At 39.3% G+C, this 16,548-nt stretch overlaps 1 protein-coding gene across 1 annotated transcript; it reads right to left on the bottom strand.

Moving 5' to 3' along the window:
* Positions 1-114: 114 nt before the first annotated feature.
* On the bottom strand, positions 115-15,915 carry si:dkey-33i11.9 (synapse differentiation-inducing gene protein 1-like). The gene is made up of 3 exons (XM_018683997.2): positions 15,583-15,915; positions 14,703-14,930; positions 115-1,260 (listed from the first exon to the last, which is right to left on the bottom strand). The coding sequence occupies exons 1-3, from the start codon at positions 15,718-15,720 to the stop codon at positions 1,108-1,110; spliced, it is 519 nt and encodes a 172-aa protein (XP_018539513.1). The 5' UTR covers positions 15,721-15,915; the 3' UTR covers positions 115-1,107.
* Between the last annotated feature and the right edge of the window lie 633 nt (positions 15,916-16,548).

Genomic DNA, 16,548 nt, shown 5'->3' with positions numbered 1-16,548 from the left:
CCAAAGTTCCACTCTCAGTGTTGTAGCAGCAAGATGATTGTTCTTACGTATTGCAACAAACCTTGCTAGGCTCTGGTCAGATAAAAATCTTCCAAACAGACCAGACAGCTCAAGTGGTTTCTCTCTTAATATACTTGAACTTTATTTATAAAAACATTTGGTATATAGTAACATCTTTTTTTTTTTTTTTTTTACTTTGGATAAGAAAAGAACATACAGACATTGCATGACGAACAACAGCCAGGCCAACGATACATAACACTAAGCTTTCAAAATAGAGAGCCACTGACTGAGCAACTGGCTAGATCAGCCATATTGGCTCCACTGTTGCTAACTTTCTGCTGATTTTGTGAGAAGCTGTGCATTCCTGTTCAGCTGGAATAAAGACTAAAGAGGCCTTCCCTCTTTAGTGTACACTGTCAGATCAGAGACCCTCTGACAACAGTCAGGCTCCCACTTGTCCAGCATGAGCTTCACAAAGCCAAATCTCTCCCTCTGTGAGTATTTATGAAGTATTACTTTGTTGTTGTTGGTGTTTTTTGTGTAATTCTGTGTTACCATACCATAGAGAGTTTGAAGGTGTTAGGGCATATTTACAGCCAACAATTCTGTTACAAGGGCAGCAGTATTTCTTCCATCGTATATACAAAGCAAAATCTCTTTAAGACTTATTTGAACATGAAATACTTAAATTCTACACGTGTGGTAAAGCAAAACTGAAAGGAGGTTATAATTGTAAAGCATTAAAGCTGGAAAATATTTTACATAAAAAACATGTTGATTTTTGATGTGTGATAATACAGCAAGCAAATCACAAACACAAAACTTTTTAAGAAATATCAATCTTTGGAAAGTTGTAGTGGTTACTCTCCATAGTGTTGGAGAGTAACTGATTATATGTAAAGAGCCTCTGTGATCTCCAAACAATAAGTGGCCAACTACTTTTGAAAATAAAATTTTAAAGGTACTTTAGTCAGTCAGCTGACTCCAGGGTTCCAAATTCCCAATAAGAACTCTTTGTGATGGCCAGTCATGTTCCTGGTGTGGTCTGATCACCTGATGTAGAGTGAGTATGGGGACTAGAAATATAGGAATGTTGAAACCGATTCATCTCAAGACAGATGCCACAACCGCTACGTAGACAACGATGAGGATGGAGATTCCAAGACCGAGTCCCAGGGCCACGTGGTTCAGTGTCCTGGCCATCCGGCTGCTCCGCTCTGCTACTATCTGGTCCCCGACGTGGTTGGCTTCCCGAGCCTGAAGGTGAGAATAAATATTCAATAATGTAAATGAGTGACAAATATAAGTCCTTTTAGCTCAGTTTTTGGTCTACCCCAACTCTATGGCTCTTCAGCTGCTAAATGCTCCAATATGTTTAACAGCTAGTTGGACCATAGCGCACAGTTGGCTTTTACAGCTTTTTCACAGAAAACAACTTTGTGTTTTGGCCAAAAACTATGCTGGTCAAAGCTTTGAGACTGAACCCAAATTGTAAAGTTATGAACCAGATAACAAGATAATAAGATATTGTCCCAGTCCACTGCCCTACACAATTTAGATGCAGCTCAAGTTAAATTTATTTTATAGACTAGAGGATGTTTTAGCTGATTTGACCTGTATAAGCGTCACATAATAAAGCTTTACTTGTGTGGTGTATGAACTTTCACATCTCAATGGTTAAAGAAAGCTACAGCCAGAAGAGGGTTAGCTCTGCATATCAAAAAAAGCTCAAAGCAGGAGGACACCCTTAGCCCGGCTCTGTCCTAAGGTAACAAGTCACTCCCAGGTTTTTGTATGGATTAAATAATAACTAGTTAACAAGTAAGCTTTAGAGGTGTTGGTAGGCAAATGTTGTTACCTTTGGACAGAGCCTGGCTAGCTGTTTAGCCCTGCCACCAGTGTTTACACACTACATTAAACATCCAGATGCTTTCTGTAAATAAAAAAAGGAAACATAATTTGTGACGTTTCAACAAGATTAGACACCTCAACTCATTTGTGCAAACAAGAGTGATTCTTTCCCGAAACCTGAATCAGGGGAAGATGCTGTCTGGAGCTGGTCCCAGTGCTCACTGTGTTTCATTCATACAGTTCTTTCACTGTTAAATATGTTTTCTGCAATTTAAAACAATGACTGATACTACGTGAGATTTACATGTAGCTAGTTTACTGAATCTCGAGGAGCAACATGATAGGAAAGTTAGCGAAGTCCCATTTTATCCTCCTAGATTTTTTACATGGTTCCTGTCTCATTGATGGTGAAAAATAGCAAATGTGTTTGAGTAAATTTTGAGGCAACGTGATCTATGAGATCATGAAATCTGTAACAATTTGATCCAGAGAAACACACAAATATTTCTGTAGAAAGTCCCACAGAGAAATTCATCAGTAAGTGTCGGACCCTCTCTCCACTGTCCAGTTGCTGGGAAGCAGCTGGACCTGGTATTTTTTTTTTAACAGGGCAAGTACTTGTTATCAGTGGCACTCAAAACACCATGTGTGTTGTACGTGTTGTATGGTATGGAAGTACACAGCGTGGTTGTGGAAATTCCCCAAATTGTCCTGTTAAACTGTCAAAATCTCTTTAACTCCTCCTTCCATTCATAGTGCAAGACTCAACTTTCATAAGAGCTAATCATAATGAGTAATTTCATTTAATGTCAGTGGGCAACTTTCAGTTTTCACTGGCACAGCAAGTTATTTACCAAACTAAGGGAAACAAAAAACTTTGGACACTTGTAACAACTACTATATAACAGTTTCACAGTTTATTATCAGAAGGTAAAAATATCTTTATTGAGTGCAGACATGTGGTACAAATAGTGTCGATGCTCAGTAATCTGCGATGTACTATATGTTGTAAAACAATTCACTTTGTTTTACAATATTGTATTTCTGCAGGAGAAAGACTTTAAAATAAAAACCAAATAACCTATGAATATCCCTTTGCATGCAGAGAAAGCCCACTGAAAACTTGCAGTTTTTAAGAATATATTTGTATAAAACTACAATTCATGCTACAACTGAAAGGCATGTCTTGTAGTTGACACTTCAAATTGGTCTCTACAAATGACATTTAACTCGAACAACACTGCAGAAGAAATTTGGCCACAAAACCAACTGAAAAGATTCACTGCTGTTGTGAATCCCTTAAGCAGTATACCTTTCTCAAGCTAAAGGCCAATTCAAGGAAGTGAAAGCGAAACTGTTGATAAACCCAGCTGTACAGTTATACTTAACTGCCTTCTCAGTCAGAAACCACTGGATGTGTTGGACTTTATGCTGCGCTTTTTATTCTCCTAGCAATGTGGTGGCCCATGTTTTTTATTCTCAAGTATGTGTGTCTTAATGAAACAGAAATTTTAAAAAAGTGATCTCCCCAGAAGAAATCTGACACCCTCTATAGATTGAAAACAACAACATCATCAACTTAATATTCTGGATCCATAATTCCCTAATTATTCTCCAGGTTTCCTAAGAACAAATATCCAAATGAGATGGTGTTCATTTGGTGTATAACCCTACAATCTTACACACAGGTCAGCTGAGCATGCAAAACTGTGAAATATAACACTCAAACATTTGAAATGTACCTGTACAAATTTCAACCTCTATGGAGAGTAGAGTTTCCAATAATCGTTAAATGATGAATTAATATTGACTTGGGTTTATATTGATCTTTTCTTCACAGATTGCTATAATCAGTACCAAATTACCACAGTACTATAATTGTTTCTAGGGAACTTCTAGGTAATTATTAGAAAAATTAAGCATGACTAAAAACTTCTTTGGGATTTCAAGGGGACAAAGTGCTGCTGTTGCTCAGTTAACTGCCTGTCTGTCTGTCTTCATGCCTGTGAGTGGGCCCCTCTGGTGTGTTAGTGTGTCTGTTTGTGGTTTACGGTCTTCTTCCTCTTCTCAAAATCAGTCTGTCATTGTGAAGAGTGATGGGTACAAGAGAGCAGGTGGGCTGATAAGAGAGGATGGAACAGGTCCAGCAGGGCCATCACACACCCATCTCCAAATTTGATTCCATTTTGATTCACAAAATCCAGAATTCTTAATGGTTTAGTTACATCAGATAAATATCAACACTGCCCAAAGCACGTCTCAGAATTTATCCTGGGAATTTAAATTTCTTCAACAAGTGAGCGGCACTGTTGTTTCCTTGAATATATAATTGTGTAAAGGGCACATTATCAGCTAAATTGCAAACACATTTCTTGGTTAGAAAAATGTGGGCCAAATGTTTTTTTTCTTTGGCAAATGCAATACAACTAAAATATGACACATCTACATTTTAGCCTGCATGTGCAACACAGCTGCACCACTTGCAAGGGCCTCATAATTATGCATATTTAAAAAAAATAAAGGCTGCACGTGGACTGTCAGTAACAGCTGTGCACATACCAACGTCAATGATCAGTGTGAGCACAAGCAAGGGCTTTTTTCTCCAGTCTATCTCTCTCTGGATTCACTATAATAGCCAGAGTCAGCTAACCATCACAACAGTCCCCCTACAGCAGGTCTACATACACTATTAGTTATTCATGCCACAGTTCACAGGACTGTCACGATTCAGCACGGCTCATATAATCACCTATTACCAAGGTTTTTTTTTTTTTTTTGGAAAATGTGCAAATACAAAGACAGATCTTGGAATTTTAAGAATCAATATTGGATGATTCAAATAAAAAAAATCAGGAATAACTGGAAACTTTCTGTCACACACTGAGGTGTTTTTGCAACTGCAAATTGTCATTATCTGCAACTGTCATTCACCCCACTCTTTTAGCATCACTTTAATGTGCTGCCACATTTCATGACACCTTGACCAAACATCCCCCACCTCTAACCTTCACTCCCATGGTGTGACCTCAGACTCAGCACTGAACCTTCATGTGACTGGTTGACATTAAAGTCAGCGTGGGAAATGCATTCCACTCGTTCTGCTCACTGCTCTCTGTACCTCTGGTTTGCACATGCGTACGTGTTTTCATATTAAAGACGTGTAGTTACACACAGATGAAGGAACACAGGCTCTGTGTGCGGATGTTTTAGGTAACCAGGGCTTGTGTGGTTGTTGTTATGTAGGCTAAACAGGTATAAACTGAGCTCTGTGTGATTTTTAACTTCAGAGGTCCACTAGGTAGGTCTTTAAAATCTACCATCTGGGATTTATGACACTCTGGGGTGAGGCCCACCCGGGGGCACATGCTTGAGCCTGGTGCTTGCCCCAAGAACAAAAAAAGACCTTACATGTTGTTATTAGCATGGCTGCAACACAGGATATATCGAAACACTGACTGTGACAGGCAGGGCAGCACAGTGATTCTTAACTAGGATGAGTGTAAAGTTGCACTAATCAATATTTTTGAAGTCACTATGGATCAAATCACTATATGTAATGTAAAAGAGGTGGCTTATAGTGTTGAACCCACAAAGAATTATCACTTGACGCTGCAGTGTCCCTCAGCTCTATGGAGCTTTTTGGCATTTTTCAGCTGTCTGAAATTCAACACTGACAGAGGTTAGTAGTCAGTCTAAAGTGGGATATGGAAATTAACATTAGTTTTACTGGAGTTAAACATGGAGAGCTGTGCGTGGTTATTCTTGTTCTGCAAAATCTCAAACCTCTGACACACATGATCAAGGTAAACAATACCATCTTACTGCAGTTAGGTAGTTAGTCATAATGAACTGGGGAAAACCCCATTGAACAAATATTTACATTAACTGTGGTCACAGCTATGTATTCAGTAATTCACAGTGCCTTAGGCTGTGACACAGAGTACACACATTTGTACTTGAGATGCATATTACTTGTCTTAAACTAAAATGGAGCGTTCTCCGGGATTAATCAAGGTCAGGAGCCTTAGTTAACATTTTACTTTGAGCCTGCTGTGTTGTGTTGGTGTATTACATTTCCATTTACGTCACTTACAACACTTCATGACCATCTTGACAGTCAGACAACAGGTGTTTGCTTAATGTTGTTCCCTGCCGCTCAGTGGTGTAACATAAAGCTGCCTCCACTGGGACTTGAATCCCCAAAACTGACAGTGTAACATCATGCATTGCTCTAGAAAAAAACGCCTGGTGATAGTTTGCTGGGAAGCTTTAGATGGGTTAGGGTTCAGGTTCAATCTGATGTAAGAAAGGCTGATAATAGACAACAGTTTGTTGCCAGCAAACTGAGTCTGGTCACTAAGCACAGCAGGGAGCTCTCATATGTTCATTCATGGTAAAGTGGCTGGTTGTTATGATGAGTGTATCGTGGTAAGAGGAGCAAAAGGAAATGATCTCATGTTGTAAAAATGGTCCTGATCATGGCTTCACACTGTAAGGACGCCTTACAGCTACTGTCTGGATGTTCATCCACTGTCAATAAGAGCTAAGCTGTGAGGAAAAGCTGATGTTTTGGGAAACAAAGAAGCGTTTGATGACGCTGCCACAGAAGAGACACAACAGCGCTGATGTCTGACCTTGACAAAAATATCACTTCTCTGGGACACGTTCAACATTGCAACTCTCCACATTTCATCCATTACTTTCTGTTCATCCTAACAGAAAGTAATTTGAAAAGCCTTGAAGGTGAATAATGTGAACTTGAAATCAACAGTAAGTGTTTTTCCCAATAGGCACTTTTGCGCTCTTTTTCTTTGTGACTGAAATCCCAGCTCAACATCTCTCCACCATTCCAAGTCTCCTTATCTTTTATTTCCACTTGATCTCATTTCTGTCTCTGCCTCCTCTTCTGTTTCACTTTCTAGCTATAAATGGTTACAGTGAAGCAAGAACACAGTTCGATTCACACCCAACCCAAAACATGGTTGTCTCTCGAACCTTCTCCAAAAACTTTCACCTCCAGCTCTTTCTTTCTGTCCTGTCTCCATGTCCCTCTTTGTCCCTTCCTTCCTCCCTCCTTTCCTCTGAATCTCTCCGGGCGCCACCTCCTCCCAGTTCATCCAGCTCCCTTATGCAGACACATAAGAGAATAACGGAGACACAATGAGCCTTCCACTCCCATCGACTTATAACAAAACAACTCAGTAGAAGACTGGAGGAGCACTAACAAGCACTGTTTCCCCTCCCTCCTCTCTGGCACTATTTCTCTCTCAGTTAAAGGGATTCAAGCGCAGGTCTCAGTACTGTCAGACTGATTAGATCCACATGACCATGTGATGGCCATCATTCATGTTATTGTATTCTTTACAGATACAGGCATTTCACCAAAATTATTTGGTAAAACTGAAAAACCAGTGAACCCAAACAAGCCCAAAAAACAAAAACAGGGAGAAAAGAATTTTACCTGAAAAGAGGAAACAGTTTTTATCTGTGACCTGAGTTGTATCTGATAACAGAATAAATTGGAGAAGTGTGCTTTACACTTTGTAGACCTTTCTGTAACGCTCATTTGTTCATTTTGGCATAGACTGAATTCTAATATTAAGGTTGCAGCATATCTCAGTGGCAGTGGGCTCATTCAAGTCAAAGAATGCGAGTGGGAGACTTTTCTGCCACGTTACTGAGGAGGAGGGGCGGGCTGAGAGAGTGACAAATACAGCAGCTACAGGAAAACCAAGAAAGATGGAAGTCAACTGTAGTCCACGGTTGACTTCCAGGAAACACAACAGGAACCCGAGGTTAAAGCACTCTCTGTTCCTGTACTGAGGATCAATAAATGATTTTCGAATGTTCAACAAACTGGAATTCTACAGTACTAATGATTGGTTTAAACCTCATTAATCCTTGTATTTCCCAGGAATGCACATTAAAATATAGTCTCTTTTCCATGGAAAAACAAAAAAAAAAAACAAAGACACTTTCTCTGGACAGCATCAATGCTACCACACAGCTGTTATCACTAAATACCTTTACCTTTAAACTAATCACCTTTTTATACTAAAATGGCAGCTTAGAGTTCGGATGTGTGACCTGCAAAATGTTTTTAAAATAAGCACGATGAATGAAGCAGAGTGTAAAATCTGTAATGGAGAGTTATAACTTTAAATGTCTGAAAACAGTGGCACTGTGCCTCAAACTATTTAAACAACTCACCTAAATGGCTGAACCTTTCCTTCTGCCCAGTGCAGTGATAACAGGTCAACAATGTAAAACTGGTCAGATGCTCCAATATAACCACTGTGCTGTATGAGGATCAAACAGTTCTATATGGCTATATGGCTGACTTTGTGTTTTCAGCCATGCTAGCAAGTAGGTCTAGGGAAAGGCAGTGTCAGTCAGTGCACCACTTCACTCTGGACTGAAATATGTCAACAACCTTTAGATGGATTGCCATAAAGTCATTACTGGTCCCCAGTAGAGGACTTTGTTGATATTCTGTCTTTAAATTTAACGCTTCCCTGAAGTTCACATTTTAGGCTTTGAGAAACATCTGAACCACTGTGATATGGATTACTATGAAATCTGATACAGATATTCAAGGTTCCTGTTCATCTAGTTCCCTTATCACACCAAAATGTTGCTTTACTCACAAAACAAATAGCACTCCCATCAGCCTCGACTGCTCTTTGTTAACATGCAACTCACAGAGCCTCACACAGTCTTGGTTGCTGTTCTTCTAAAAACAAATAAAATTCATGACCATGTAATGTAATAAATGAGGAAAAGCAGTGTTAAATAAATCTTTCTACTGTTAGACATACACATTTCCATGACACTTGCTGTGATAACCTGAAGCTTTAATAACCCCAACCTAACAACCTATCACACAGTCAGCTCTTTAACTCACCCTGCAGCCACTGACCCCTCAGTGCTGAGGTAGATTACATTTTACAGTTTCTTATCTACGGTCAGACGTGTGTAAATACATCATGGAAACTCTAATCTGTTACAGCTCTGAACGTAAGCAGTTTTGTACCAGCTATTTTTTTATTGTATCCATTCTTCTCCTGAACTGCAAAAATACATTTTGGTAACAAATGATCTTTTCAGCTGACATTTCTCTGTCTTTTTCAGTGAGTGTATCTATTTTTCAGGGCACACTGGGCTAAAATACTTCAGATAAGTGACTCTAGGACACTTGTGCATTTTTCTGTTTTAACACTGCTCTGCATCATGTCCAAACTGTTCTCTTAAGAAAGAACAATCTGATCTGGGAAATGTTTCCACGAGTATGTTTCAGTCTCCTGTTCCAATATCTGACTCTACAAGGGAATGTTATGGTGGACCCTGTAAAGGTCTTTGTCATTTCATAAATTCCAAGTGTCATCCTAAGATCTGAAGGAGGGAAAGCAACGGATGATAAGGTTGTGATTTATCAGAAGTACGGTTGTTAGGACATATTCACTGAAAGCGAAGAAGCAAGATGATGAGACGGATGAGAGGAGGAGAGAGGTGGAGGAGAAGTTATTGTGAAGAGAGCTGAATAATATTTGAAAAAATCTGTTGGAAATTGTATTAATGCAAAACCTAAAAGCATGTAATTTGTTGTAGTGAAACAGGAGCAGGATAGTCCAGGCTCAGTAACTGTTAAGACAGACAACGAAGCTTAGGGAGGTACAATATCCAGACTGTAAGTAAATACAGCAACAAATTAAGTCATACTGGGGATTTTTCCACAAGCTTGAACTCAAATAAGCTAAAGCTGAATGTACACAGACACTTAGGTTCTGTTTTTAACTCTTTGGTCGACATGTTTGATCTTGTCATGTCTGTTCAGTAGCCATGACTCTGTGAGCATTTGGAGATTCAGTCTTTGCTGTAAACATCAGATAACTCAGTGAAAGTCTCTGTACTGAGCTGCAGAGATACACACAGCAGTACCGTGTGCTAACATGTGGGACCTTCATTATGACTACAGCTCTTCTGGATATGATGCTCATGGACCAGTGATTTCTCAGGAGGAGGAGAACATGTTTTAGTCAGGTGAAGGCTTCAGCACAGTTGAAGTACTGACTTTAAAAACAAAAACAAAACAATAACCAACACTAATACCAGTACTTTTCAGCTAACAATAAAGGTGGTGATACTTGACAAATGTGTCAGAACTACCCAGTTTACCCAAATGCCAAAAAACAAAACAAAAACAAAAAAAAGATGTCAACAAACAACAACTTAAGAAAGATGAAAATGATTTTCTAGAAAAACGTTAAACTTTCAGGATGTAAAAACAGCTAACACTTTTCCTAGAGAAAATTGTCTAGAAAATGCTGATCAAGTAAACAACACTACAAATCCAACTAGTCATTTGATGACAGCTTCTGGTATTTGACTGTTTCTGAATACTACGTTCATATTTTGATCAGTACCAAAATGTACTGAGAAATGTACTAGAGTACCACATGCTTTGTGTTTTGTAGTTTTATAGGGCAGTATGTGCAGAGGACAAGTAAGAGGAAGTGGTGGTAAGATTGTGCAGGTTAGCAAGCACTCAGTGCTCTTTAGAAACCTTGATTCATTTGAACAGACATCTGACTGAAGTATTTTAATACATTTCACCCAACTTACAAAGTCATGTTTCTGCTTCTCAGATTCATAACTCAAACCAGATTGCACAGACCTCATACATATACTGCTGAAATCAGCTAACTCTTTCCGGTGAAAGTGGTTTTGTGAAAGCATGTTGCATAAGTTTACAAAAACATCCTTACTAACATCTTTATATATTTATCTTTACATAACTGTTCTTATATGAAGATGATATATGTGTGCTACATGCATACTATGTACTGCTATGTAGTTATGAGTTATTTTTCATCAATGCTAGGAATTCATTCTATAGAATATAAAGGAATGTGATTTTTTCTATTATGAGCTTATAACTTGTAAAAATACTTTAGTAATGGTTTCTAATTATTACTAATTATTGTGTTCCTGTATGTGTTAGTGTGTTCGTTACAGTATGGGGGTATTAGATCTGATATCTGAGGCTGAATGTGTGCAGATATTGGCTGTAAATCTGCCAGGGGGCTACTATCAGGTGAACTGAAGGACAGGGGTTTCATTGTTCACGTTTATGGTATAAAATGGGAGGTTCACTGTGGCTTGGGGGAATCTCCACTCACACAAGGCTTATGTAAGTGAACATTCCACTATTGTACAGTATATATTTTTAGATATTGTACATATATGAAAAGCACAAATCATCTACTACAGTGTTTTTATGTGTCTACTATTGATGACATTCATGCAGTTTCCACAACAGTAACTACTTTGTCCATCATGGATAAATAACTGCTTCTCTGTTTAGACACCACATAAATAAAGTGTTCTTTAGAACATCAACTCTTGCCTCATAATGACCAAATTCAGGCTTTTTCTCCAGTGTCAGTGATTGTTGTCTGTACGTCCATGGTAACAGTGCAAACAGAAACTACTAACAGGTTCACCAAAATGTAAACAACTTTTGGCTAGCAACAATCAGGCACAGCAGAGTTTGGCTAAGCACACACCTGTCAGTACTGGTTCATGTACTGACCAAAAAGAAACAAACTTGCAATACAGAAATGTAAAACATCCTCCCTCAAAAGGAAGCTGGACTCGTTAACATGGCATCTTTTTCTGACCAGAGGGTCAGTATAAACATACCAAGTAAAAATTGTTGACATCATCTTACATAACATTCTATGTGCTGACATTCATGTTTTCAAAACTGTTGCCATTGCTGTTGCTGCCATTTGGAGTTGCATATGTACCACTAACAGCAGTACCAATAACTATACATGTGCTTATTTCACAAGCCTGTGCTAAACCTATACTGTGTCAGCTGTTTTCATTTACACAATTATTTACAAATCATCTACAATTTTCCATGTGAAGCAATGGTACAGTCATGGAGCCTTTGTTTTTTTTTTTTTTTTATAATACCATTTAGTTCTTACATAATGTAGCTTTCCCAAAAATTAAAATAATACTTGAGTTTTACATATAAAAGTGTAGTCACTCAGATTTGGTTTAGAACAATGTGCTGATAGTGATACTCAATCTGCTGTCACTGAGCCAAACTTTTAGTTGTGTCAATATGTGTGAATCCTGTATCCAATATCCTAGATGACTAGGTCCACACGAAGAAAGTAGGGATGACCTTTGTTTGGTTCAGTCCTGCTTCGGGCCTCATAAAGTATCAGTTCATTACTCTAACAGCCTTGGAAGCAGCAGCCAAACGTTTGCTGGCTGAGTAACTGCTCCAGACTGTCTAGTCAAACTGTTTCTATACATGCAGACAGACATCAGTCAGACAATCTACTGGTAATAAATAAGGAATAGACAGCTTCTTTAATGGATTCTGTATGTACTATCCAGGGCCTGTTCAGTAAAGAGCAGGAGAGGCCTGTGTGCTTACTTTCTGGAGGAAGTATGATCAGTAAACACAGACATAGAAACAACAGCAATGTAAACAGTAGTGTAGCCAAAGGAAGGTATGATATGTACACTGGATGCTAAATAGTAGCAAAGTCTAAAAACACATCTGCTGCTATACAAGATATACCACAGTGGCTGTCTGTCACCAGTAAAACATTTTGGGGCCACTTAAATTTTATGTTCGGCTTTTAAATGTGTAGGAAGTCACACAACCTGAGGGTTAAAAATCAACCTCATGGAAACAATCAACCAACTTTTCCTCCTAAACAAGTGTGTACTTTCTTACTGCCATACCACTCCTGTGAGTCACAGTGTAAAAACAAAAAACAAACTCATTACCTCACAAAAATACATGATTGTCAAAAAACTGCAGTATCAACGCTTAACTGAGGTGCTGAATGATATTGTTGAGAAAATATTAAATCAAATTTTTTTGCCTTACTCTGGAATGGAGTTTAACAATATATGGCCATCATTTTTTTGTATTACATAATTAATTGCGCCCACTGTAATTACTTTGGAGAGAAAGAAACATGACTCTGTGACAACTGCCAGATGAAACAGATGTTTGAGCCAATAGCAGAGAACATACTATTACTTCACTACACAAGTCCTGTGATCTTTACACAAAGACTGATGAAAAACCATGAGACACACAGAGGAGCAGGTAAAAACTAAGCTAAAATTATTCTTTAAAAATCAATGATTTAAAGAAAAGGCTGGCAAGTCAAAATCTCTGCCTTTGAGTCTCAAGCAAAAAAAAGAGGACAGAATAATGTTTTAGGATGACACAGACTGATGGGGAACATATGGCAATTTAAAATCTTTAACTCAGGACAGACTTCCTCTCAGCTAACACAACATTCACGACCACATAACATCGCACCAATTTTTTGTTCCCATCATGTGCCATCTAGTCTTCACAGACTTATGCAACTTCGAGCAACTCATGTGCACCACACATGCAAACATCCACCCACACACAAAAATATCCTACTGTTGCGCGCTTCCCTCTCTCCCTCTCCCTCTCCCTCTCTCTCCCTCTCTCTCTTTTACAAGCACTGGAAACCGAGCACCACTTCCATCAATGCACAACTCATTTCAGATGCTTAAATACCAATGCACATATTCAATACAAGATATTCCATTGATCACATGAGCTGGTCTATTTTATACTGTAAAACAATGTCATCAATCCACTGTCATTAGCAGAGAAAACTAACCAATTTCATCACTACTGCTGCTACTACAATTGCTAGACATGCAGTGACTGGTGACAGTAACAGCTGCTTACTCCTTTTATTTTGAAAAGTGATCCACTGTCTTCTGAGTATTCAGATCTTTAGGTCAGCACTTATTTTCATTTGTAGGAGCCAATCTGCGATGCCTGTAGTTTTACTTTAATTAGTTTTAATGTATTTTGAAATGCTCACTGTTCAGCTGTAGGATGGACTCTAAAGCTGGCACAATTTCAGAATTAAATTACTTCCGTCTGGACTATCAGTTTGTGAAGAATACACACTCCCTGAGCACTTTAGGAACTTCAATTGATTTTACTCTGAATAATACCAAAAGTTCTAAGCATCCACTGAGCGGCAGGCCTGCAAATGGAAATGCCTTTTTGATGAGGGAGGTCAGAGGTGAATGGGCGGAATGGGTGGAGCTGACAGAAAGGCTACAATAACTGTGGTGAACAGAAAAGCATCTTAGAAAGCAAAACATGTTTAACCTTGGGGAAGATGGGGTACAACAGGAGAGGACCACGTCGGGTTCCACTCCTGTCAGCCAACAACTGAAATCTGAGGCTGGGCACAGGAAAAGACTGAAAAATCCTAGCCTGGCCTGATGAATCTCAATTTCTGCTGAGGCACCCAGACGGTAGGGTCAGAATTTGTTGTCAACAGCATGAATTCATGGACCCTGCCTTGTGCCAACTGCCCAGGCTGGTGGAGGAAGTGTAATGGTGTGGGAACCAACCAATCATTGTTTGAATGCCACAGCCTATCTGAGTATTGCTGCAGCAGCCCTTTGTGGCCACAACTCTTCTAATGTCTACTCCCAGGATGATAATACACCGTGTGACCAGCCAAAGTCATCTCAAACTGGTTTTTTGAACATGACAATGAGTTCAGTGTACTTCATTGACCTCCCCAGACACCAGATCTGAATCTAATAGAAGACCTTTGGGATGTAGTAGAACAAGAGATTGGCAGCATGAATCTGCAAGATGGAGCAAAATCTCAAAGGAATGTTTCATCATTTTTTTGGAATCAATTCCACAAAGAACTGAGGCTGTGAGACCCTACCCAGTATTAATTTGGCGTCTCTAATAAAATGCTGGGCGAGTGTAAATATGAGTGAATCAAACTTACTGAGATGGAGTAGATGAGGGCAGCAATTCCAAGTGGCAAGCAGCAGCACAGCATGGTAAAGATGGAGTAACCCATGTAGTCGTTGACAGGCTGAGCCAGCGTGCGTCGAGCCACGTATACTGTGGGCTGGACAGTGACGGTGCCCGGCTGCATTGGGTATGGCTGAGTCATGGGATACGGCTGTTGTCCATATTGTGCCTCCGAATAAGGTGGTGGAGGCCCAAAGCCCTGCAGGCCACAGACATGAAATACAACTGATTTACAGGTAAAACCGTGGCGTGTAAGAGGTGAAGTGAAACTTAGTGGATGCCAAAATAATGGGGTACAATGAACTGGAGGGAATGGAAGTAAGATTTGTCCTTGTGATGAAATCATCATCTCAGGTGTGGTAAACCAGGCCTTTAGTAATAATTTATGACTAAATACAGAGAAAGTAAAACTTAAACCGCTCGGATAAAACTTTTAAAAAATATTTTTTTGTTTATTTATTTATTTATTTTCCTTTTTGTGCTTTTAATGATCACAGTGGTGGTCTGGTCTGGCTCATATCAAACAGGCCATCAGGTCACGGTTACAGCAGATATTTCTGATTTCATTAATCGTGTCAATTTAACTTGAATATTTAGATCCTGTAGCCGTATTCATAAAAGCACAAAGACGGAAATCATTTGCTGAGTTTTACTGAATATTAACTTCACACGATCAAAGTTCACACAGCTGGTAAGACTTTAACAGATTCATCATGCGTATCCGTCAACAGCAGGACTATTTTTCAACCCCTCCTCCAAGACGAACATGCCACCGTGTATTATTCCGTTTTTCAAGCGATGAAATTATTACATTAGTGTGTATTTGTGATGCTCGGTGTTTGGGTGCTCACCTGATGAGGGACTGGGTACCCGGCCTGAGGGTAGCCCCCCATGTGTGGGTTGTAGGCCGGAGGGGCCACCTGGCCCATGGAGGACTTCTGATCAGACCATTCCATTGGAGGAGCGGTCGCAGACTTGTTGGGGTCCATATTGCAACAATTTGGTCTCTGGGGTTTCAGAAGAAGAAGAAGAAAAAAAAATCCCCGTTTGCCGTCTGGATCACGGTCTTTTCTCTGAAAAACTCTACGTTAAATTTCCACCGCTAACTTCTGAGTTGAGTTTGATGTTCCCTGCAGCGACAAGACGAACTGACCAAGCGGGTTCAACCTAATTTACTTATTAGTGTAAAGTGACGCAGAATAAGCAGGGAACGTGTTTTTGGTATCTTCAAATTAAAAGCACGATTCTAATTGGCATGCGAACGGAAGTTCATAAATGCACTGTTCTCAAGTTATAAATGTGGGATATGTCATAAAATGGGATGGAAAAAAGATTAAAAAAATATTCTGTGAACACCGTTGTGGATCTACCTCGGTAGAAGAAAAAAAAGGCAGTCTAATAAATAGTTTATGAGTCTGAGGAAAATATCAATGACAAAGCCTGGATTGCTGTTGCGTTACTTATTAAAATAGACTTAATATATCTAAAATACTTTGGAAGTTTACCCATATCTTTGTCATTTGCATTGGCTCCATGCAAATAATCCCGCTGTTGTTGCACAGATTTCCCATCCACTGCAAGTGTTGTAAATAATTTGACAATTAAGAGAGTCAAATTGTGAAAAAATGAAACTTCCAGTCATTTCTCGTAGATAATGTCGGCATTTATTTTTTAAAACAAATTCGTTCAATTTCCGGTCCTAGTCTGGCCGCCAATGGCTAACTTGATATTGCTGCCTGAGCCAATAAATGCAGAGGGAGGGGCCCTGGGTTGGGCCTCTCAGAACATGCAGGCTAACGGTAATTGGAAAACAAAAC

This window comes from Lates calcarifer, linkage group LG15 (assembly GCF_001640805.2).
Source record: "Lates calcarifer isolate ASB-BC8 linkage group LG15, TLL_Latcal_v3, whole genome shotgun sequence".
Taxonomy (NCBI): Eukaryota; Metazoa; Chordata; class Actinopteri; family Centropomidae; genus Lates; species Lates calcarifer.
Note: the sequence above shows the minus strand (reverse complement) of the source record. Positions and strands in the feature narration are given on the sequence as shown.

Coding starts and splice junctions, on each gene's coding strand:
- si:dkey-33i11.9 (XM_018683997.2), bottom strand. CDS start 15,720: ATGGACCCCAACAAGTCTGCGACCGCTCCTCCAATGGAATGGTCTGAT. Junction 14,931..15,582: donor GGTACCCAGTCCCTCATCAG/GTGAGCACCCAA, acceptor TGTGGCCTGCAG/GGCTTTGGGCCTCCACCACC. Junction 1,261..14,702: donor CCCTCATCTACTCCATCTCA/GTAAGTTTGATT, acceptor TCTCACCTTCAG/GCTCGGGAAGCCAACCACGT.